We start from the raw sequence: 23,095 nt of genomic DNA, 5'->3' as shown, positions 1-23,095 counted from the left end.
CTGCCCTGGACCCTGTTCAGCTCCTCTCTGATTTCCATGGTACCGTGATCCCAGATGGAAAGCCACTTTGATCAGGAATTGAAGTGGGAAAAACTCTTCTACCTGATCAAAAAATAATAAGTTTATCCAACTTTTTTTTTTTTATTTTTTCTCAATAATTTATATTTATGTCTAAGGAAAAAGAATTCCTGCTCATGAAGCGATAAACCTCCAACAACATCTGGAAATAATATTATTTGGGATAAAGTTCTCTTTTTCCAAAGAATCCAACTGAATTAGGACCCAATTTTGTCTCTTTGCTGCCAGATCAAACCTCTGTTTTATTCAGAGGTTTTTCTTCCGAGCCTTGTTCTTAAGAAGAGATAATAATTGCGAAGTTAAATTCCATCAATATTCCTGGAAGCTACCCTGCATTCTAACTAATAAATATAATTGCTGGCACTATCCAAGCAGCCTACTTTGAAGATGACATAGGTTATCAAAGTGAGTTCTTTTGCAATACAGAGACTAAACACAACCTAGTACAAATGGAGAAAAATGTTTGATTTTGAAAACTGCACAAACTTGCCAGGGGTTCCTAGGACAGTCTAAAGTCTTGCCTGTGTGGTGAAACTCTCTGGCAGGACATCCCTGGGACAGTTATCTCAGCACAGTCACAGCTTTACCAAGATCCCTGCGTGTTTCCTGTTGGGATGTGAGTGCTGCTGGCTGTCACTGTGCAGGCAGCTCTGGAGCTGGAAGATGGCTCAAATGGAAACTGGCTGCTTAAGAAGAGAAAATAATGCTGCTTGTGGTGGGCATCAAATGTGCCCAGTGTTTGGCAGAGCTGAACTGGAAGCAAAGGCAGGCTGGTAAGCCTTCTTATTTTAGTCTCTAAACTCCCTGGGCTCTACTAGCAGCTGAAGTGCTTCTGTATGGGCAGGGAACATAAGTATCTTTCTGATGATTTTTAGTACCTAACTGCCAGCCTCTGGCCTTACTCCGTGCCAAGAAGTGGCACTGGAGCTCTAGTGAAGCAGCAACTGTGAGTGTAACTGCATCTGCAACAGTAGGTGTAGGATGAACGTGGGATTCTTCAGTCTTGAGCTGGAGCAGAGTGAAGTGAGGTGGAAATGTCTTCCTTCTCCTTGCTCTGCTCTTGCCCTCGGGATGTAGGATCAAAACTCGGTTGGGTGGGAGGATGGTGCATGGGATTTCTTAACCTACAGGCAACTCCTGAGGGCAGCTGCAGTCAGGAAGGAAACCCACAGCACTGCAGCTGGCTGTGCCCTGGGAGCCACCCCGGGTAGCCAGGGGAGACTGAAGGTGTGTGAACCACGGCCAGATTGCCCGACTCCAAAGGGCGAGGTCTGGGCATCCAGGCAGGACCTTCTTTTTTTCCCAAATGACAGCAATTTGCAGTCATTCACCTGCGTGAGGAAGGAGCCGTGGTGCACGGGCTGCCAAGACTCTGCCCTGCTGCAAGGCAGGAGAGGAAATTCCCTGGATTTGCCTTTCATCTCAGACAAGGACACGCCGTTTGAAGCGATCGCGCAAACCGCAGCTGGCACGGCCGGCCGGCGCGCACCCGGGAGAGTTCAATAATTCAGCAAGCAAACCCAGAGCCAGCAGCAGACTTGGGCTCCAGCCAAGGCTCGGGACATTGTCCTAGCATCAAAAACCGCCTCTGCTTGACAGCTTGAGATCTCTCTGCTTGGGAAAGCACCGTCTGCCAGGGGAAGCAGAAATCCTCAGCCCACGGGTTTCCTGCTGCTCCAGTGGAGGGAAGGGGCTCGTGTGCTGATTCACACTCGTGTGGTGTGACCTTTCCCTATCTCAGCAGCGCAAAGGGACTCAGAAAGCTGGCTGGCTTTTGCCAAAATATTAGGAAATGCTGCCATTTGCCCTAGTCCACACAGTAACCACCACGGTTTTTATCTTTTCTCTCCCTTTCCCCCCTTGCTATTCTTATCCTTTGTTTCTTTGTTTCTTTCTTTTTTTAAATTTTTTTTTCTCCCTTTAAATAAAGTGTATTTAGTGCTGGTGAAAGGTGCTGAATTGGCAGCCTCAAAGATGGGTGTCCCCCTACCCAGTCAAGAGAGCCCTGGGGCTTTCTCTGGGCTTTGTCCACTTGGCACCACCCCTGTGTAGGACAGCTCACAGGTCCCTGGCTCCCCTGCCCTCTCCCATGCCTGCCTCTTGCTGTGCTGGCTGGGACACCTGTGGCTGAACATGACTCCAGCCTCCCTTGGGTGCCACTTGTCTCTGCCTTCATTTAGTGCCTAACCCAGACCAGACCCCAAGTGCTTCAGTGCAGACTGATTGTCTCTTCCTTCGTGCTCTCTTTTATCTGCCTTACTAAAGTGCAAACAAACACAGCTGAGTCGCCCTGGGTGCTGCAGCCAGCTCACACCCAGGGTCCCAGAGAGGCAAGTGGGACACCAAACCCTTAACTTGCCCGCTGGCCCCAAGCCAGGCTTTCAAGTCACACCCTAGAGGTGTTTGGCACATTCTCCCCTACCCCAAACACCAACACAAACGTGTGCTACCACTTGGCCAAAGGGAAACCCCTTTGCTCACCCATTCCCACCTCCCTCCACCCTTTCCCCATCCCCACCAAGCTGTGCCAGCCTCTGCCAGGTAGCAGCGAGGGGCAAAGCAGCCTGCTCCATCTTCCCATCCTCGTTAAAGGTAAATGCAGCACCAAAATAGATACAAAAATATAGTTTTGGGTCCATTGACCCAGCTTCACTATTAATATTACTGCTATGAAATGTCTGAAAATAAGAGCTGCTCTCTCTATACACACCTTCCCCCCCCCTTACTGACAGTATTGCCACATGCCCGGTCCTGTCACAACAAGGCAAGAAGATGCCTGTTTTCTCTATATTTTAAATACAATCACTTCCATCCCCCCATTGCAAACAAACATGGTAGAAAGGGGTTTGGAAAAAAAACCACCAAAACCGACCAAAACAAATGAAAGAAACCCTATTTAAAAAACCCTTCATAATTTCTAGCATTCTGAATAGCATTTCTGCCTCCTGGGACTCGAATTCTGCCAGGTTGTTTGAAAGTACATAAGGTACCTGTGATTTCTGATGAAGGCCCTGATGTCCTTCCTGTGTTTCCTTAGGAAGCTCTCTGATGGGGATGAGAGAGATAATGTATTTGCTTTCCTCTATGCAAAAGTCACAAAGTGTTTGATCGGCAAACCCATGACTAAAAAAAAGTAAATATATAAAATAAACAACAACCCGCAGCCTCTTTCTTAAGTTTCCCCATCTATCTAGTTTTCAAAGTGCAAAACCTAGAGAAGCATAGAATTATTTTCTTGAGGTGTTTTTCCCCTTTTGTTAGGGCTTTTTTTCCCCATGTGCCTGACTGGTATGGCCTTTTGATAGCAAAAGTCAGATAAAGCATAATTGCAGTTGTTTCTGCACATGGAATTATGAATCATTCCAGTGACTTGAGAATCTAAGCTGTTAATAGGCTAAAAAAAAGGATTTTTTTTTGTTCATCTTCTTTTTTTTTTTTTTGATTGTTTTCTTTTTGCATTATAATTAAGCATGAATATATATTACTATATTACACTGCTTGGATTGCTGGAGCAATCCAAACCTTCCTATGCTGTAAAACTAACCCCCACCCTGCACTCCCAAGATCAAGAGTTTCTTTTCTCCTCCCTGTGCCAGTTGTCCTCAGTTCACATGATTAAAAGTCCCTCCCAGCCCCCCTCCCCACGTTTGTTTTTTTTTTTAGTAGATATTGCCGCATTCTTAAATTCATGCATTGCTGCATTGCTATTGCACATATATAAAGGATCGCTCGCTCCCTCCCAGCTGCTCCCCTCCCCTCACTGGTTGTGCACGTCCTCTCTGCGGACGATCTTGTAGATGATCCAGTAGAAAATGTTGAAGATGAGGAATGCCATGGGGAAGCCGATGCGGGAGATCTTGTCGATCTTCTTGGCTCGCTGGATGAAGAGCTTCCGCATCTCCTCGGGCGAGCGGGATGGCGGCGGCACCGGGTTGGCCGTGTTGTTGTTGTTGGCCCCCTTGACAGAGATGCCATCCTTGGCTTGTAGGCAAGCTGGTCCCATCCCGTAGGCAGTGAAGTTGAACCTGCCCTCACCAGCTTCATCCTCCTGAAACAGATTCAGCATGGGACTCTACTTAAAATGAGATATAGACAGTGCACCCTCGCTATAAGGCTCTCCGCTGACAGGTTCCTGCTCTGCACGGGAAAAATGCTCCCACCATGCCCCGACCTCAGCACCCTTGGACAAACCCCCTGCTCTTGGGAGTTCAGCCTTATAGAGGGGTGCCAGCTGTGTGATGCACAGATGCAAATCAGGGGATCCAGGCACCCCATGGAGAACAGGACTGACTTCCACCCCATCGAGCTCTTTGACATATTGAAGGGTTTATGGTACTGCTTTAATTTTTCCAATTGCATCCCCTGTTTTGCTTCTGCCTCTCCCTCCCCCCCCCTCCTATCAGCACCTTCTTTGCTTTGCCTGTGCAGTTGCAGCTTGCCCAGAAGGAGTGGGCTCCATGTAACTCACGTAGTTGAAGCTACAGTGTGAGACTTCCTACAGAGTTACATGGATGTGCAGGAGCCAAGACCTGACCAGGAAAAGAACTCTGCAGCCAGCGTGCAACCAGCCCTCTGCTTGCCTGCCCATGGGACCCCTCCAGCCCCACAGCCCTTCCCACAAGCCAACTTTTAGGTGAGGAACAGAAGTGCCCTTCTGTGGGTTGATGTTAAGACGTGGCTGCTTTTGATAATGCCGATTACTGAGAAAAAAATTGATTTATTTTCCAATTTAAAGGCGAATGTCATTGCTGGGGTTTTTTTGGTGAAAATCTTGCTGGTGTCTCAGAATGATTTAGCCCTATTTTATTGAACACAGGGATGTAACCATTACAGTCCCTATGTGCCAGGACCTATGTCTCCCCATGTACCCCAGTAAATACAGACAGCATAATGAGTTTGGAGAGAGCTGTCTATCTGATCTCTCTAGTCTAATCCAGAGGGAAAAAGTTAAGAGGTGGCTCAAAAATGGAAAGGGCCAAGTGAAACCGGGCAATGGGTTGATTTATTTCATTGGGGTTTTTTTTGAGAGGAAGAAAGACTCCTAACGATGAGGATAAGTTAACACCTTGCATCTAACTGGCAAAAGCCAGAAACAGATTTTTCTGGATTCACTGGTATTAATGCCAGACCATGGCACTGTGTCTGGCACATTGAGCTGTGAAGAATAGCCAGTAGGTTTTGATGCAGACCTAATAAGTATGGGCATGGGCTTGTCCTCTCCCCAGCTGCCTCCACCAGCATGGACCACTACAGCATCTCACTTGTTTTTAGCCTGGCATCTCACACCTAAACCAGGCACAGCTACCCAGACAAATCAGGACATCAGGACAGAGCAATTAGGCTCTTTGGCAGCTGGACTAACCCATTTGCATATTAGCAGTCAGATTTTAGTTTTCTGATGAGCCTGCAAACCTTGTTCATTTCTATTTTGCAAATGTTTTTGTTTATACTTTGTTCCAATTAAATTGCTGTGAGATTGGGCAGGGAGTGTACTAGCAGCCTTGTGTTCAATGGAACAGTTCTGGCAAGTATCTCTTTAACTTGTCTGTGTACTAGTGGCTTTTTTTCTCTTTATTGTTTTATCAACAGACTGATCTGCATAAAACAGCACAGATCCAGGGACAGGATGCCTGAATCCAGATGAAGAGATAAAAGCACTATGAGGCACCCATGTGGGTGGGTTTAACTTTGGCTCAATTCAACGGGCTGCACTTTCTGAACCAAAACTATCTCCACTGATTTTGGGATGGCAGGGCCTTGTTCTGGTCAGACAAAGTTAATGGGTGCTGATGGTCTCATCTGTTACTTCTTTTCCCTTGCATTTGTCCCACATTTTTCCTCCCTGGACTGACTGTTGGACACAAGTGAACAATTATGTCCTGTTTTACATATCAGACGACTGAGGCAGAGAGAGGAAAACCTACAACAATACAGGGATTCCTGCTCCTCAGCCCTCAGTTGCTCCTGGAATGGTGGCAGTTCTCCAAGCATACACTGTGAACTACTACAGGACAGGTTAGACCTTGGGAAAGACTTTTAAAGACTGGGACAGTGAAGCAATGAAATGGGGGGAGGTCTCTGGATGGGATGGATCATGAGGACTCTTTAAAATAGAGGGTGGACAAATTTACCTACGAGGTATAAACAATATTCCTTGTTACCTATGAGGAATATTTAAGGCAGACCTTGGTGGTCACCTAGGGGCTTACTTGATATTTTTATCAGCAAAATTTTCTTTGTTTTTTCTTTCCTAGCAAATGTACTGTTTTTTAATGATAACCTGAGGACAGCCTCTCAGGCTGAAAATTTGCTAACGCCTTCCTGATTCTAGCAGTTAATTAAGGACAATTTTAAGTTTTTGGCCTTTGATCACAGCCACCTTTGTGTTTCTTTCTAGTGTATTCTGTGAGGTGAAGTCTTTGCTGTGGCACCTCAGCCTAAAAGCCAGTAGAGCCCTGGCTGCAGGAGATGAATGTCATTGCAATGCACGCTCAGATTGGCATCAGCCATGGCAGGTAAGCATGGAGCGAGGCTAAGGCTGAGAATAAAGCTATTTCCTTCCAAGAGGAATTTGCAGTCAGTCTGAGAAGCAGATGCTTTTGAACACAGAGATGGCAGAGACAAAAGAGGTGTCACTTACCTCCAGGCTAAAGCAGGCTGTCTTGTTGGGGGGATGCTGTTCTCTGATAGACATACCTCACACCTCCCTGCCTGCCTCCCCCCAGCCCTGGCTGCAGCTTCTGAAGAGGAGAGCTCAGACCAGAACGTTGCTGTGTGAATTGTTCTGTTGTGAACAACTCTTTTGGCTTAGACCACTTGGCTGGCTAACAAAAACCAGCCTGCTGGACCCCTGGGGTCAGCAGGCTGTTAGAACAGACACAATTCACTGAGGTAACCCTGGTGTTTTGATGTGTGAGCCCCCCTAACACCTGATCACATACTGAGGACTTCCCTGGGAGCTCATGAGATTTCAGCTGTGTCCTTCATGCTTTATGTATTACCTTATGATGCCTCCTCTTCCTTCTGAACCTGAGCAGCTCTTTGTGCTGCCGAGACACGAAGTTGACAGCAGCATATTCTAGAAGTGCAGAGAACACAAACAGCAAGCACACAGCCATCCAGATGTCTATGGCCTTCACGTAGGACACCTGGGAGTCAGAAAAAGAGACTGAGATGGGATGGCTCCTTCACCCAAATGCCTTTTTGTTGCAGTTTTGCATGTTACTCTTAAGGTCTTTGAAAGGAGTTGACCAAGCCATGATAAGGTTGACATCTGCTCTTGGATACCAGAATCTAGTTCATTTAACATGAACGTACTATCAGTTCACTGAAACTGCTCCTGGTCTCTTAAGCAGCAATAATTCTACAGTTTTTAATTTATCCATGTTTTGATTGTGCTTTTTTATGTGCAAGGAAATTAGTAATCCAATCTGATCATACTGGAGGCCCTTCATAAAGGGATATTCAGTACTATTATAAAAGTATGATGGTCAACTGACTAAAAAGCTAAAATGTACAGGGCATATCCATGTGGCTTGTTGCAGGGGTTTGTATGGTACAGTGCTCCTGGCTACTGGGAGCTGTGGTGAGTGCTGAATCTTGAGGGGAAGTTTCACTGCTAGTCATAGAGAATCTATAACTTTTCAGGATGGAATTGGAATTTTTTCTGTTTGCCCTTATAATGGAATAATGGAATGGCAGCAGAATGCCTCTTGTGTTGAGCAGGACGATTTGCGTGGTCATTTACTTATATATGCTATCCGCAGAAGGTGTATGTTTTGCCCCTGGTGAAGATAAGTTTGTTCCCTACCTTGGGCAGTGATGCTCGGGAACCAGAGCTCTGTGTGGTCATAGTGAGCACTGTGGTGATCCCCAGGCCAACACGAGCTGGTGCAGCATCCATGTTGATCCAGAACGAGATCCAGGACAGAATGACAATAAGGAGACTGGGGATGTACATCTGGATCAAGTAATAGCCCATCTGCCTCTCCAGGTGGAAACGAGCTTCTATACAGGTGAACTTGCCTGAGGAGGACAGGAGATACGTGGAAGATTACTGGTAAGGCACGGTGAGCCTCCTGTTTTCAGCCAATGTCTGAGGATTTTCCTTGCATTGCCTAGAACCAGAGTCTTGTTAGAGGAGGAAATGAACAACTGTTGCCCAGTTCTGCAAGGGCATGTGGTGACAGGACAAAGGAAAATGGCTTCAAACTGAAAGAGAGAAGGTTTAAATTAGATATTAGGAAGAAATTCTTCCCTGTGAGGGTGGTGAGGCCCTGGCACAGGTTGCCCAGAGAAGCTGTGGCTGCCCCATTGCTGGAATTGTTCAAGGCCAGGTTGGATGAGGCTTGGAGCAACCTGGGCTAGGGAAGGTGTCTCTGCAGGGGAGTTGGAACCAGATGATCTTTAAGGTCCCTTCCAACTCCAAACATTCTGTGATTCTATGGATATCAACATAGCAAGGAAAGCTCTTGTCACTATGTCCTTTGTCACTTCAATTTCAAAAACAAAAGAAGATTCTGGGAGAGAAAGTCCAGACCAAACACCCTTGAACTGACAGAGATGTTACTGGGGACAAGAAGATTTCACACATTTGTGTCCATTAGCTTTTCACTAACTATATATGTGTACATTTACTGGCAAAATACCTATGTGTATTTGTATGTCTGTTGTCCCTAGATGTGTAGGACAAGGCCTGTATCAGCTGAGTGACACACACAGCAAGAGACTGGCAAATGCACAATCTGACTTCCTCTCTACTGAACCCAGCAGATGAGGGTAAACAGCACTGACCTGTGTTGTAGTGCTTTGTGCAGTATCTCAAGTCTTTTTCTTCTTTGAGGATAAACTGAGGCAATGTCAGCCCGTCAGCAACTTGCACCGCTCCTTTTTCTTGCCACTCAAATATGAGATCATTCATTGTGTAGCCAACTGTTGAGAGGAGGGGACAAATACCATGTGAAACACATTAAATAAAGGGACAGTGTTGCAGAAGAGATCTATGTTTGGAGGCAGGGGTGTGCCCTGGCCTTCCTTGGCAATGCTGTCATAAACGGGATTTGGGTTGAGGCAAAACTGCTTGTGCATGTGATGAGAACCAAGGTGATGAGCTGCAGTGGAGCTGCAATGGTTTGCAATGAATTGTGTGTAATAAATCACATTTTTTCTTGAATTGGGCTTTGTTGAATTTGTTTTCTACTTTTTCCAACTTGACCTCTTTCTCTAGAAGAAGCTCCTCGTCTTTCCCTCCTTTGGTATAAGCAACATGTACAAGGGGCAGATGTTCATCCAGAGACACAAAATGCAGCTGAAAGCACTTTCACCTCTCTCCTCCAAAGTTAAAGGCCAGTGTAAATACAAGCAAGCCAGGGCTCCTTGCATGGGATCTTTTAAGTTTTGGCTTCTCTAGAAAATGTCACATATGCTGAATGAATGGAAAATCCTGAGCAAGAGGTTCTTGAACAAGACTCCAGTGAAGGCTGGGCTGGGAATGGGTTGCACCTGGGAAAGGAGATGGCAGGGGAGAGGGAGAGGGAAAACAGGTGGTCTCCTTTCCAAAATGGGGATATGCACAGGACTCACAGCTTTCTAACTGCATGATGCACGTCTGTACGTCCATGGGGAAGTTCTTCAGGTCCATGGGGCAGGCCAGAGTCAGTGTGATCCTGAGGAGAGAAGAGAGCACAAGGGAATGCCAAACAGTTTGTGGTACTGCTGAGGAGTGAACCTCCTCAGACATCCAGTGCTGCAAACAGGCTGGGACCTGGCCCAAGACACACTGGTGTGCTGGGGGGAATGACTGATCATTCGCCACTTCCCTGCCTGTCTCTTCTCACATGTGGTGTTGGAAAGCAACAGAAATGCTGAACATTTGGGTCTGTGATATGATTCCCAGCAGAGTTGCCTGCTGCAGATGGTGTTTCATTGCAATGTTGTTTTAGACTGTGCAGAACAAAGAGTTCCCACACCAAACAGTTCTGCTGCTTCGTTTTTCTGTTCTTGCCTCAGGTTCACAACAGTCTGGATTAGCAGCAAGCCCAAGCCCAATATATGGGCCCCCAGATACATTTGTAGAGACTGGGACTGTTTGTAAATATCTGAATAGAACATTTGTGTCCTAAAAAAAACCAACCAAACAAAAAAGACCCAACCAAAAAGAAATTTGTTCAAGATCATATGCTTCTGTGGGGGGAGAGGCTTCAGTGGGATTTTCTGCAGGGAAAATGCCCTGTGCTAAGTCAATATGAACTTCTGTGTCTTCCTGAATTCCTGCTGAGCCCCTTGAGACCTCTGCTTCTGTCTTCATTTTCCACTAGGTGCAGGCTGCATTTTCTGTGGTATATTGCTGTGCTGCCCTGTACCATGATCTATGCTTAAAATGTTTCTTTGGTTCAACAAGCTGATACTGAATGATTTGTTTCAGATAGTTAGACTTGTGTTATTTGGTTTGATAATGTTGAAAATGCTGTTCCCTGAAGTGTTTAGGATTTTCAGCTTTTTGCCTTGATGTAGAAATAGCAGAACTACCCGGGGGACAGAAACTGAATTTTTCTATCATCAGACCTACAAGAAACTTATCAAAAGGGAAAGATACTTTAATTTAAAACCTTATAGTGGAAGAAATTCTCTACTTGAGTTTAGAGGCATGTTTGGACAGAAGATGTGACAAAGTCCATCTTCTTGTAAATGCCTTGCCTAGAGTTTGATTATTGCAAATACCAGTAGTCAAGAGCCAGTTAGAGAATGGCAGAGCACTTAAGAGAGCTTTTTTTTTTTTTACAGGGAAAGACTATTTCTCCTTTTGGAAAATTTGCATTTACATTGTGCTCTTTCTTTTTTATTTTCATAGAAAAATTTACATATAAAGAAACCTATATTTTCATTTGGAGATGAGTGAGATAGCAAAGTGTGGGTTTTTTTAAACAAGAACTGAAGCTGTTTTCAAGTTTTTACCTTGGAAACAGTGATCAATTCAGCCATGTCCCCTGCTGAGCCATTGCTCTGTTTTGCAGAGCAAACCCTAAGGCTGGGCTGACCCATATTTCCTCTCTGTACTCCTACAGACCCACGTGGAACAGGACTCTGTGCCATGCTCACTGCCAGGTTGCTGGTGGCAGTTTTACTCCCTGCCTGGTTTTAGAAATTAAGAAGTGTGAGGTTTCCATATTCAACCAACACACGTGGCAATTCTCTTATTGTTTTGGCCATCAGGGAGCTGGTCTTTGGGCTGGAACCACCTTGATGTTTGATGGAGGTTGTCTAAATTGCAGCATTAAGGTGTTTATTTTCCATTTTACAGCTCCATGGTGCTTTTTTTTTCCCATGGCTGCCACTGGGAGCTGCAGTGTGAGACGGGGTGTGTGAACCAAAGGCAAATTTACATTACACATGAGGTGAAAAAGTCTTCAATATAGAGTTCAACTTTCTCTGTTTATGCTCATGAAGTTTGATCTTAGTTTCACTGTTTTCAAATAAAGAGTGGATGGGGTTGGAAGTGAAGGTGGGGGATCAGATGGATTTCCTGCAGGAAATTCAGTGCAATTAGTTCAGCTCCACTGATGGGTTCTTGGGTCTAGTGATAAAGGGATAACTGCGAAGAGTTGAGACAAAGCCATTGAGCCCTACTTAGCATTTTCCCTATTTTTTTTTTTGTCTGGAAATGCTGCAGCTTTGAAAGCAGAGTTTTTATGAGCTTCTACTAGTTTTCACAGAGTACAGCTGGTTTTAGGCTTGTGCTAGTATAAAATATCTCAAGTAATTTTACATTAGGGATGTTATGGACTCTGTGGAATCTAGAGAGCAGCCTAAGTTCTTGGACTGGCAAATGTAAAGATCAGCTAGATTCCTTCCCAGACCAACTCTCTGTCTCAATATGCTTTGGCAGAGGTCCCTTCCCAACACATTGCTATGGCACTGTTAACTGTGTGACCTCCCACCTTAAAAAACCCTAAACTTCTTTTATCCTTCATCATGCTCTAGGCTTGAACAGTGGGAGTTCAGCTCTGTCCTCCCCTACCTTTGTGGGACTCTTCCCACGGCGTCACCTCACCTGATGCTGTAGAGGACGTTGCCATTTCGGGAGATCCTCAGCAGCTTGTTGTCTGTGGTAATCTCGTGGAAGTGGGCCCCTTTCTCATTAGCAAAGAACAAGTCAGGCTTCCAGATGGAGTCCAGCATGGAGGGGTCCAGGTCCAGGGAGTCGTCGGGGTACTCGTTGTACGCCAGCCGTGGGTCATTCCACTGCTGTCGCAGGAAGATGTTCACCCTGTAATCCTGCACGGCGTGAACAGAGAGACACAATCAGTGCTCAGAGCAGGCTGAAAGCACTGAGAACTGGGGAGCATCTATTAAAATCGTTCTCAAAACCAAACCACAGCCAGGCCTAGCTATGCCAAGCAGTTTTGGTTTTATTTCTCAAGGAACTGTTATCAATTTTTAGCTTTGTAGCTTACGGCTATTTCATAGCATGAGCAGCTGCCTGTCCTTGCAACCCTCTGTTACAGCAATTGTCAGCTGTGTGTGAAGTGTCAGGACCTCTCGTCTGGACCCTGGGGCTGGAGAGGAGATGTGCACTTGTGGAGGTCACAATGGCCCCTGTCAGCAGGATGATGTTGCAGAGGATTAAGAGGGAGGGGGAAACTGAAGCCAGCTTCCTTTCAGTGCTGAACCTTCCCATATTGTGACTATCTGTGGTTTCCCCAGACTTGGGAAAGAAAAAGGCTCTGTGAGACAGGCAGTCCATGGAAGGGAAATTCCTGTGTGTCCAATAACATGAGGGTAACTCAGATGAACTGACGGGAGCAGCTGCCTTTGGTGAGAGTCTGTGAACATGAGAAAGATGTGCCTGAAGTCTGCTCTCCTAATGCTCAGTGAGTGTTCTGGGTTCCCCTCTCTAATTTGAAAATGCCATAAATGCTGCAGATTTTATAGGACGGTCATCTTCTTTAATTGTAACTAGTCCCTCATCACTATGCAAAATTATACCTGCTTCATAACCACGAGTCTTACAGCTCCCCTAAGTTCCCTAGGCCAAGGCTGGTTGCTGAGGCTGAGCTCAGACCCTCTCCTGGACAATTAAAGGCAGTTTCTGTTCTCCCTGTCTGACCAATAGCTTCCCTGGGTGATCTGCCTGCTCCTTTTCTTCTGACTTTCACATGAGAAAGTGAGCCAACAAATTGAAATGGGGAGAGGATGTGCCAGCTATCAGGAGAGGGATAAAAGCTCCATGTCCATAAATTAATTGACATTTTCTAAGTATAGAGGCAGACTGAGTCTGAAGAACAGTCTGTAATAAACCCATTTCACTGCCCTGGCCCAAACGAATAGTTGCTCTCATGATTAAGGGTTTCTTGGGTGCCTTTCTAGTACTAATGTACTTTGAAGACTTTTATTAAGAGACAATTAATGGGGATTGTGTCTGATATGCTTGCTGGTATCTATTACCTGCTTCAGGCACTTGGTGAGAGAATCTCCCTGGCTCTGCTAGCGTGCCTGTTCTTTCTATCTGGAGAACACAAAGCTCTGGAGTTGAAGGGTGCATGTGTAGCAGAGTCTTTCTGATGTTGCTCACTTGACTATGAACCTACAGCCTGTTGTCCAGGAGGACACGACTCCTGTGTGTCCAGTCACACTGGAGGGTTGGGAGAGGATTGTGTTGGATACCTTGTGTTTTGGATGAGGCAGTTCATAGCCAAGCACATGGTCTAGAATCTGTTTCAGGCCACTTAGTGCCATCTGCGTCCTCAGAGCACAGAAGCTGCTAATGACATTAACAATTGTGACAACAGCAAATGAACCAAGCACTTGACACTAAAAGGAGCAGACCTCTGAACATGAAAAAGACTTGCAACACTCTTTCTTTCTGCTGATATCCCAAATGTCACCTTCACAAGTCCTAGTGCATCCCTCTGACTTAATTATTCATCTCTGTCAACCCTGGATAATGTGTCTTGAGAAAATGTGAATAGCTGAGGACAGCTGAGAGCCAGGGTCTAAGTGCAGGACCAGCCAATGACGCAAGCCTGGAAGGGGAGAGTAACCCTGAATTTCCATTTTTCATGGCACACAGCAGCTCCCAGAACAACGTGTATGTTTTCAGTTCTCCCTTTTCTATGTGTAAAGATCTGCAGCCATTGCAGTCAGGGGAAATCAATGTCACTGACCTAATAGGTAGAAAGCAAAAGGTTGTTTTGCTTATTCAGCTACAAATAAGGTAGATGTGAGCAGGTCAGCTCCAGTTTGGGACTTATGTCATGTACAACACAAATTAAACTCATGTTTGGAAGAAACTTCAGCGGTAGCTGCCCAGAAGTGTGCTCAGCCTGATGGAGTGGTGGAGGGCGGGGGGGGGGAATGGAGCCAATCTCCCTGCAACAGTCTGTGTCACTGTGGATAAGCTTTGTTGCTGGAGTAAATTCACTGAATCAGCTTCAAAACTTGCCAAAAGGTAATGAAAGGGTGAGACAAGAGGTGTAGTGTGGTTTATGTTGCCACCACAGCAGGCATGAGAGACCACAGGCAGAATGACAGCCACAGTCTTTGTCACCATGAGGAGGTATCTTAAGTGCCATGGGCCAAATGAAAATTAACTTCTTACAGTAGATGGCTGTGAGAAGGTCCCTCCTAATTAATCTCCAGAGTCAAGGTGTCCTATACTCATGTCCTACATGGAAACAGTGCAGGGCCATGTAGTGAATGTGTGGTGTGAGAGCCTGCACCACCTCCCTCCAGGGGATGAGCAGCAGTGTAGTAACTCAGGGTTGTGCTACTCTGTGCTCCTCCTTTGGAGACAAGTGTTTACAGTGGATATTTTTTGTTTTGGAATACAGATAACCAAGCATTTATGTATATGTATCATATATATGATATAAAAAAAGGCAATGACAAAGAAATATAATACATGGGCTGAATGCAATTCTCTGGCTTTGCCATTTTATGGCATTAATATTTCACCTCTGTGTGTGATTTGATGAAGGTCTTCCTACTCAGTAAGTTCACAATCCTGGCCTGGCCACTGAGAATATTGTTTTCTCACAAATGCCTTTTCCCTTGTGTCAGGCAGCTGCATCACACTGGGGTATGGAAGGTTCTGAGCAGCCTTTTAGGTTCCTTGTGTCCAGCCTTATTTGAACATAGATGTAACACCAAGCACTGTGGCTGCAAACTGGACATGACAGTGCCTGAGGAGCCAGCAGAAGGCATGGAGAGCAATTGGGGTATGTCTGTGGGTTACAGAACTCTGCACCATCTGAAGAACCCTGTGTGCTGAAAGCTTTGTCCTGGGCACTGCAGTGAAGCTGAGGGGTGATGAGCCAAACAACACTCATTTGCTGGCTACCTTGAGATATGCGGCATTTCTCCTGGATGCTGCTGTATGAGATCTTAATTAGCATCACCAAGATGTCCACAGTTATTCCTAAATGATGGACACAATGGACCAATTTATGATGTGAACTTTCAAGCAAAGGAAAAAGAGGTTTGACTGGGGCTGCAAACTCAGCCAAAAAAAAAAAAAAAAAAATCTCTTTCTCCATATCCTTCTTATGACTGGAGTTCCTCATTTGTGTGCCAATCACATCCAGGCATTGATTATCTTGTGCAGCCTGCTCCTCTGGCTGTCTTGGGAGTGGGGAGCAGCAGCTCTGTGCAGTGAAGGCATTCAGGAGCTTTGCGATTTGGCACAAAAGGCATTTTACTCCCAAGGGGGAAACGACACAAGGCAGAAAGAAAAAAATAACTGAAGTGATCAAAGTAGTTCAATTTGATAATGCTGAAATGAAATTCTGCTCAGTGACCTCGCAAGGAGACAAGGAAACAGAAGATCTTTTGAGACCTTTCCTTCCCAAGATCCCACAGCCTTGGCATCTGCTGCTGAAAGCAGTGGCAGGCTGGAGGCAGTGCTGTGAGGAAGGGATGGAGGCTGTCAGGGAACTCAGTGGGTTTCAGCCCCTGACTCAAGAGTTCTGTCAGAGCAGCCTCTGCACTGAGCAGTTTTGGTGAGAGGCTTCCCTTTGATAAATTTACATTTTGCTGATGGAATAATTAGGGTGGAGACTGAACTCCCTCAGAAGGGGATTCTGTGATCCCACCTGGGCAGAGTATAAGGGGCTTTAGTAACATGGAGTTCATTCTCTCGAAAGGGAATGAGCAAACACCTTTAAGGGTACTTGCCTTGGAAAAGAAGCACTATAGCTGTCCACAAAAACAATGAGCACACCAGGAGCTGCCCTTGGAAGGGTTAACATGGCTAATAAGGTTAATAACCTCCTTACTTTATCAGAGCTGTAGCAAAGTAGCCAAACTGAAGCCTGGTGTGAAATCACACCACACCTAGGCCAAAGGGAGGTACCCCTGAGGAGGAAGTCAGAAGAGGGCAGTGCCTGGTGAGGGGTGGGAGCAGTACCCTGGTGCTTAATAGGTGTGGGGTTTTTTGTGCTGGAACCTGAAGCAGGAAGTTTTTCTGTGTCTTCCTACAAAAGGAGGGGAAAGTTTATCTCTGTGAGCCAAGGATGGAGCTGCTGGTGAGTGAGTTGTATCCAGCATCCTGAATTTCAAGTGTGTTTAGTTGTGAGGTCTTGTTCTTCAGCTCGAGGGTTTTTCGTGTCCTTGGATTTGAGTTGCATGGTTCCATTTCATGGCTACTTTTTTTTTTCTCCCCTCCCTTCTTTATTCAATGCAAAGACAAACTCCAGCCACACACACAGCTGAAACACTGCAGCTCCAACAGTGAAATGGCAGCAGGCTGTGTGTTGTTGTGAAAACCTTTTCATTTTGTGCTGCATGACTTGTTATATGCTTATCATCTCTGTGGGACTGATGGTTGGGTTTAAGAATGACTGACTGCAGAAAACTTTGCTCAAAACCTAATCTTTCCTACAGGCTTTGTGCATTGATACTCACATCTTTTACTGATCTTGGGGTGAGTGGGGCTGGTATTAAATGTGTGACCCATACACTTCATCAGACATATCTGCTGCACTGTGGCTTGTGAGGCTGGAATGAATTTTTTGGTCTGCTTTGCAGGATGGTTTATTTTCTTGTTGGAAATCTCATGTTCAGTTGCCTCTGGGCCCATACTTAAAACTTGGACAGTGGCAGCCTCCAGCTTCTCCTGTCCTTAGGAGATTCTGGGAGCCCAGTTGTGGCTGTGTTGCAGCTGGAAGGTCACATTTAGTTTGCTCTTTTCAGATGAGATAACTATAGCATGAAAGCAGCAAAAATAAATTTGCATATATATGCTGTGTCTAGGGGAGCCTGTGCTGACTGTTTAGTGATTTTCTTTCTTTTTCACTCTCTACTTTGCTGCAGGTTGGTCCTTTTTAAAACATGGGACTGGACCTTGAGTCCAGCTTGCACTCTAGGTGATGATGTAAAAAAATATTCCTCCTTCTCCATCTGCATTCACTGTGTACAAAATGCTCCCAACTGCCTGAGTCAGTGAGAGGACCATAAAATTGGGGCTTCCACTGAAAGAGAGAGCCAAGGGTATCACTTAATTTCAAGTTTGCTGTTATAGTAGGGAATTTATTAATTAAATGCTCAGATAATCCTACCAGTTGTCTCATGCTACAAGGAAAAGCCAGAGCTGGTGCAGTTTATTCACTTAAAACCGAGACCTGTTCCTGAGATTATTGACTTCTGTTTGTTTTGAATGAGGAATTTGTACATCTGCTACAGATTTTGTGTGGGGTTTGGACTTGGGTGGGGGGGGGGGGGGGGGATTTGTTTATATTTTTGAAGAGCAAAAAGGGATTTAACATCTTGCAATTGAGGGTTGTTTGGTGTTTTTAATACAAATAGTTGGAAAGAGTGGATGCATCTTGCACTTGTCCTTGGGAATCCCTTGCTGTTGGATGCACTATTGCAGTAATGCTTTAGGACAGGAGTCTGCACTCATCTGGCTGCTGTGGTTGGTCATATCTTTCCCCTGGAAGCACTGGTTGGGTTCACAGGGGTGTGTTCCCAGTCACAGGTTCCCTTGTCCTTAGAGCTCATGGCAAGTGAGGCTGATGGATATAAGCTACGAGCTGCAATCTAACATAAATGTCCAATCAATTATGTGCACCACTAGAGGCTTTTATGTGGAGTTTCCAGTTCTCCAGGATTCTTAAAGGAGTTACTTCCCTTCTCTAAGTCAGGTCTGCTTTAGGAGTTGTGTTTGCTGGATGATTTTTCCTTCTTTTTTTTTTTTTTTTTTTAATTTCCCTTAACTTTACAGCAGTTTTCAGATCTCCATTTCTTGCCTTGTTCCTCTTGAACCTTTCTGGGGCTTTCTGCCCACTCAGTGGAGTCTGTGCTTTCTCTTGGCCCCAACTCATTTTCCTTCCTTCTGAGGTTTGTAGACTCAAGTGGCTGTGTCAAATACCTGGTTTGTTCTATTTTTCTGTATTTTCTCCTCTTCCTCTACCTTCTGTCATGCCTTAAGCTGTGAGTGAGCACTGACCTCCAGTTTCTCTAATCCTCTGCATGGTGACCTCATAGTTTACACTGCTTTGTGATATTCAGGCATTATAAACTAAAATGATAGCAGTGATATTTTCTATACGATGTAACAGCCCACTAAGGAGATGTTTGAAAGCCTTCTCCAGCTGCATACGTGGTATCCATAAAAACCTGTGACTTCTCTTGCAGGTAGTAGTGCAACATTTAAATATAAGCTGGCATAATACTCAGACCTGAACCTGACCAGGCCTAATGATGGGGGTTTAAACCATAATGTTCTTTCTCTTTTTGGCCAGTGAAGCAGCTGGGGGAGTTTTGTCATCATCAGTCACAGGGGTCAATGTTAGACTACAGCTTTCTTTATGGTAAAACATTGATTTGCCTTCCTCTGCAAACTTCCACCTCTCCTCTCCTTCCCCTGATACTTGGCCACAAGTTCCACTTGTTTGAATTCAAAGTAGCCAAGTCTGTCCTCAGATCCCTTCACAACAGGACCGTCTGTTGTTCCCAAAAACTGCACTGGGGAGCTCACACTGCCTGTTTGACCTGCTGCATCCTCAAACAGCAGGGAGGGACTGGCTTCTCTGCAGAGTAAGTCCCAGGTTATGAATCCCAAGGACCCCTCTAGCTTGCTGAGATCTCCTTTTTAAATGTTTCAGTACCTGTGTTGCTTGTGTTCTGGTTGATGTTTACAAGCAGAATTGCTGTTCCCCAAGAAGTGCATTATACCAGGCTGTGTGCAATGCTGTGGCAGCCTGACATCTGGACTAGCTTGTCAGAGCTGCCTTGGATATTTCTAGACAAAGCAATGTGCCCAGAGGGTGTTCTTGGGTTCCCATGGGAATTTTTTTTTCCTGTGGAAGACAGACTATGAAATGAGTGGCATCTGGAGAGGATAGCAAGTCCCTGCAGCCTGTCTTGGAGGTGAACTGCATCTCTGGCTCTCTCTCATGCTAGTCTATGCTAATTTCATGGAGCATCCTGCTTACAGAGATCATGTGGCATATTTGTATGACTGCTCCAGTGCATCTCACAATGTAGGACATATGCACTGAAAAACATGTCAATGGAATGTGCTCTGTACATCCCACAAGGATCCTTTGTGGGCCTGCCCTGCTCCCTTGCACTCTGGATTGTCTCTGCTGGTTGTGTAGGAGCAGTATTTCTTGCCTGTAAGGCCAAAGGAGATATCCAATAAAATAGTAAATTAGCAGCAGATGTGTATTTCAATTCTAGTTCTTCCTCTATTGCTTTATATACAAATGAATCCACAATACGCTTCTTGCCTATGAACTCTGATAAATTCTGCAATCCAAGTAGGAAATCTGTTTCCTTGTACTTGGACAGAATAACAGCTTTTTTTTTTTTTTTTTCCTATTACCAGAACTGAAGTACCCCAAATACAAACACTTCCAGCAGAATGGTATTGTGTCAGAAGAGACTTACAACCCCAGGTGAATGGCTGTGGATCTCCTCTGACAGTGGTGTGCATGCCAAGTAATTTGTTCAAGTCAAGGGGTGTGATCTATATGTAAAGCCTATAAACTCCTGCCTGAATGCACAGAGTGCCTGAAGCTGGAGCCTGGTATTCTTCATTCAGCATTTTTCTAGAAAAAGAATTACCGAAGGGTAATTAAACACCATATTTCTGGATTATCTTTAATTAGCACAGCAGTAAGGCATTGTACCTCCAGAGTTTTCCTTTGCTGTTCACTGATTATGTCACAACCAATCTTTAATAGTTTTCAGATGGAGCAATTATCTCCTGTTCTAGTGATCCTCTGCTCCTAGTGCCTTGCCAATTAGATACAGCCTTTAGCCATACTCACTAATTTTGTATGAAGTGAGCCTTAACTCACAAATATTGGTTTTGATTTTCTATTAAAAATCATTTTCTACCAGAAATATGTCTCCAAGAAAATAATCATCTTAATCTTTAGTCTAATAATTCTCGTAAACTTTTGGAATCTGAACTATGGTGGAAACTAAATTTGAGTTCAGCTGATTTTGCTTCTCTTTGAATCCAGATTCATTCTGGGTTTATGCCCACTTAAACACAAAGTATCTACAACTGCCTCTGAGCTTGGAGCCTCAGGCAAGTCTTCGGAAAAAGACTGTTTGCTTCCCTTTCTGACCGTTGTCCTTTGCCTGTGCAGTGTTTTTGTAAGAGGCAGACAGAGGCTGTGTGATCTTCAGCTACGTGCAGTGTGAGTCTTGTGTGTTGACCATTAATGTGCTCAAACCTTAGGTAAGCCTGGAGGCACTGAGACAGTATTTTTCCCTGGTCACACTGAAGAGGAGGGTGATGCAGCGTTTTCTGGGAGTGCAGCGAGGCTGAACCAGTAGCTGAGCAGCTGTGCTGTGATTTTTACTCACCATAGTTGTTTCTGCAATCGAGCCAAAGCTGTTGATGAAAATGTTGCAGCTGACGTTCACTGGTGGTCCTGCATGACAAGTACAGATTGGAACAGCAGTTCAGTGTGTGCTGTAAGACACGGTATTTCCACTCTGTGGAGTTAAAACCTGTTGTGGGAACTGGGTGACTGAGGGGGAAGTAGGGGAGTAAGGTCTGGATGACCTGGCTTGGTCTGGTCTTGGTTCTGAGCCAGTTTGACACCAGACAGTGTTTTTGCTTCACCTCTGTTCCCCTGTTTGGAAAAATGTTTATATATCTCAGCTGTGGACTGTTCAGATGAAAGGGAATAGATCAGAGCCAGGCAGGACAGCTTTCCAGACAGCTTGACCTGGCTATATGGGTGGCAAGCTCACCTTGAACGTGATAGCAAAGTAACCCAGAAAAGAGCTGAGAGACTATTGACTTTCATTTAGAGCTTACTGATGAAATATTCATATGAATTACCTAAATGTTGCTGAACTAGGATGATATGCTCCCTACAAAGGCAGTGCAGCACAGTGTGCTGTAAGGGTCAGGCTGGCTGAAGGAAAAAGTACCCCATGAGATGATGGTGGTGTCTGCTAAGGCTCACAGCTGAATGGGAGACTTCAGGGCTCTGCCAGCAGAAATTCTCTGGCTGTCCTGATTTGGTAGAGGGTACTCCCTGACTCTGGGCTGTGCCTCTCCTGGACTTAATTTGCTTTCAGACTGAAGCTTTGCTTAGCTGCTCATATTGGAAAAGGCAGGGGGCCACCAAAGAAGTGAGTGGGGGTTAAAGGGGTGAAAAAATTGTGGTTAAAGGCCATGGGGGTCAGTCTGTGTGATACTGGTGCTCAAAGGTATCAGTATGACTTGGAAGTGTTTCATGATATTGCCTGGCAAATCTGATGTGGAAATGTTGCACTTACACCGAGGAAGATGCCAAGAGCTCCAGTTTGGGACAAAGCAAAAAGCTGGAGGATATTTTGGAACCAGAGCATACCTGGTGCCTGGAAAACCAGTGGCTTGCCCACATGTAATAAAAGGATTTCTGTAAAGCCTTAATAAGGGGAGGGGAGAAGGAAAAGGGGCCTCTGCTCTGGGAGCTCCCAAAGGACCTGCTGCAGGTGCTGCCTGGTGTGCACTGGGGAAAGGCAGCTCAGGCAGAGAACAGACACTCCCCCAGGGACCAAGATCCCCATCTAACACTGGAGGAATTAATCTCATGTCATCCCTGTGACAGATGCTTCTGGAAAGATAAGATCTGTGTAAGTGGAGAGTGTGGATTTTTAGATTGTTCCCCCATTCTTTATGGAGTCAGGGATGGTGTCTGCATTTCAAACACTGCCTGGTGGCTCAGCCTGCTGGGGGAGTGATGCTCCTGTTAAGGTCACATCTGCAGTCTGGCACTCACTGCAAGATGAAATACTGGAGGGGGAGGAATGGCTTTAATGAGAGGCTTGTGCCTCTAATCAGTGCAAATGCCCTCCTGTGTGGCAATTAATGGATTTTCCTGATTACTAAGTAACATTTGGAGCTTGGTTTTCTCGTCCTCATTTCCCTTTTCTCCTCTTCTACTTCAGCCTCTTCTGAAACTTTGTGCCTGTCCCCTGTGGGATTAGGATTGCAGCCACTTGGCAGTAATGCTCTGTGGGTGGGATTTCCTTGGTACAAATCCCAGGCAATCCAGGCAGGCTCCTGCCTAACCAGCTCCCAGACAACCACTGCCAGATCAGCAGCATCTCACACTGTTCAATCTGTGCAGCTCTTTCTCCAGACTATTAAACATTGGCATGGGTTAAACTATCAGACACAAAATTATATATATTTTTTTTCTCCTTCACCAACCCTTTTTATCTGAAAGCTTAGCCAGCAGCTGAAAGCACACAGTTTATCAGGCCTGAGCAGTTGTTTTATCCCTTCTGTAGTGCTCCTGTTGAGCTCAGGAGCATTGGTTTTCTATTTTGGATCCATCTCATGAACCACAAGGAAGGTTCCTGTGCATGTAATTCCCCTCCCAAAGGGCACATTATAAGGAAAATACTGAGCTGATCTTCTGGATGACTGAATGTGTTCATGACTGTCAGGCATGGAGTATTTTGGTTCTCCTCTTCCTGATCCAGTACTGATGTGAAGCTGAGTGTGGAGTTAGTTTAGACCAGCGCACGTGAAGACTCTCCTTGGGGCACTGAGCTCTCCCCA

General features: G+C 45.3%; 1 protein-coding gene across 4 annotated transcripts in view; it reads right to left on the bottom strand.

Annotated features, from left to right (window-relative positions):
* Positions 1–1,934: 1,934 nt before the first annotated feature.
* GLRA1 (glycine receptor alpha 1) overlaps positions 1,935–23,095 on the bottom strand; it is a 38,617-nt gene continuing 17,456 nt past the window's right edge. Inside the window, exons 3-10 of one of the 4 annotated variants that reach the window (XM_027643117.1) lie at positions 20,896–20,963; positions 12,128–12,351; positions 9,661–9,743; positions 8,872–9,009; positions 7,889–8,103; positions 7,080–7,226; positions 3,840–4,150; positions 1,935–3,201 (exon numbers count right to left, since the gene is read on the bottom strand). In XM_027643117.1, coding sequence (XP_027498918.1) covers positions 2,871–3,201; positions 3,840–4,150; positions 7,080–7,226; positions 7,889–8,103; positions 8,872–9,009; positions 9,661–9,743; positions 12,128–12,351; positions 20,896–20,963 — 1,517 coding nt within the window. In that variant the 3' untranslated portion in view covers positions 1,935–2,870. Of the gene's footprint in view, positions 3,202–3,504; positions 4,151–7,079; positions 7,227–7,888; positions 8,104–8,871; positions 9,010–9,660; positions 9,744–12,127; positions 12,352–20,895; positions 20,964–23,095 lie in introns of those variants that run through there. The other 3 variants (XM_027643118.1, XM_027643119.1, XM_027643120.1) reach the window with 3 other exon arrangements.

The sequence above is a fragment of the Corapipo altera genome, unplaced genomic scaffold (genome assembly GCF_003945725.1).
Source record: "Corapipo altera isolate COAL_440 unplaced genomic scaffold, ASM394572v1 75, whole genome shotgun sequence".
Classification (NCBI taxonomy): Eukaryota; Metazoa; Chordata; class Aves; order Passeriformes; family Pipridae; genus Corapipo; species Corapipo altera.
Note: the sequence above shows the minus strand (reverse complement) of the source record. Positions and strands in the feature narration are given on the sequence as shown.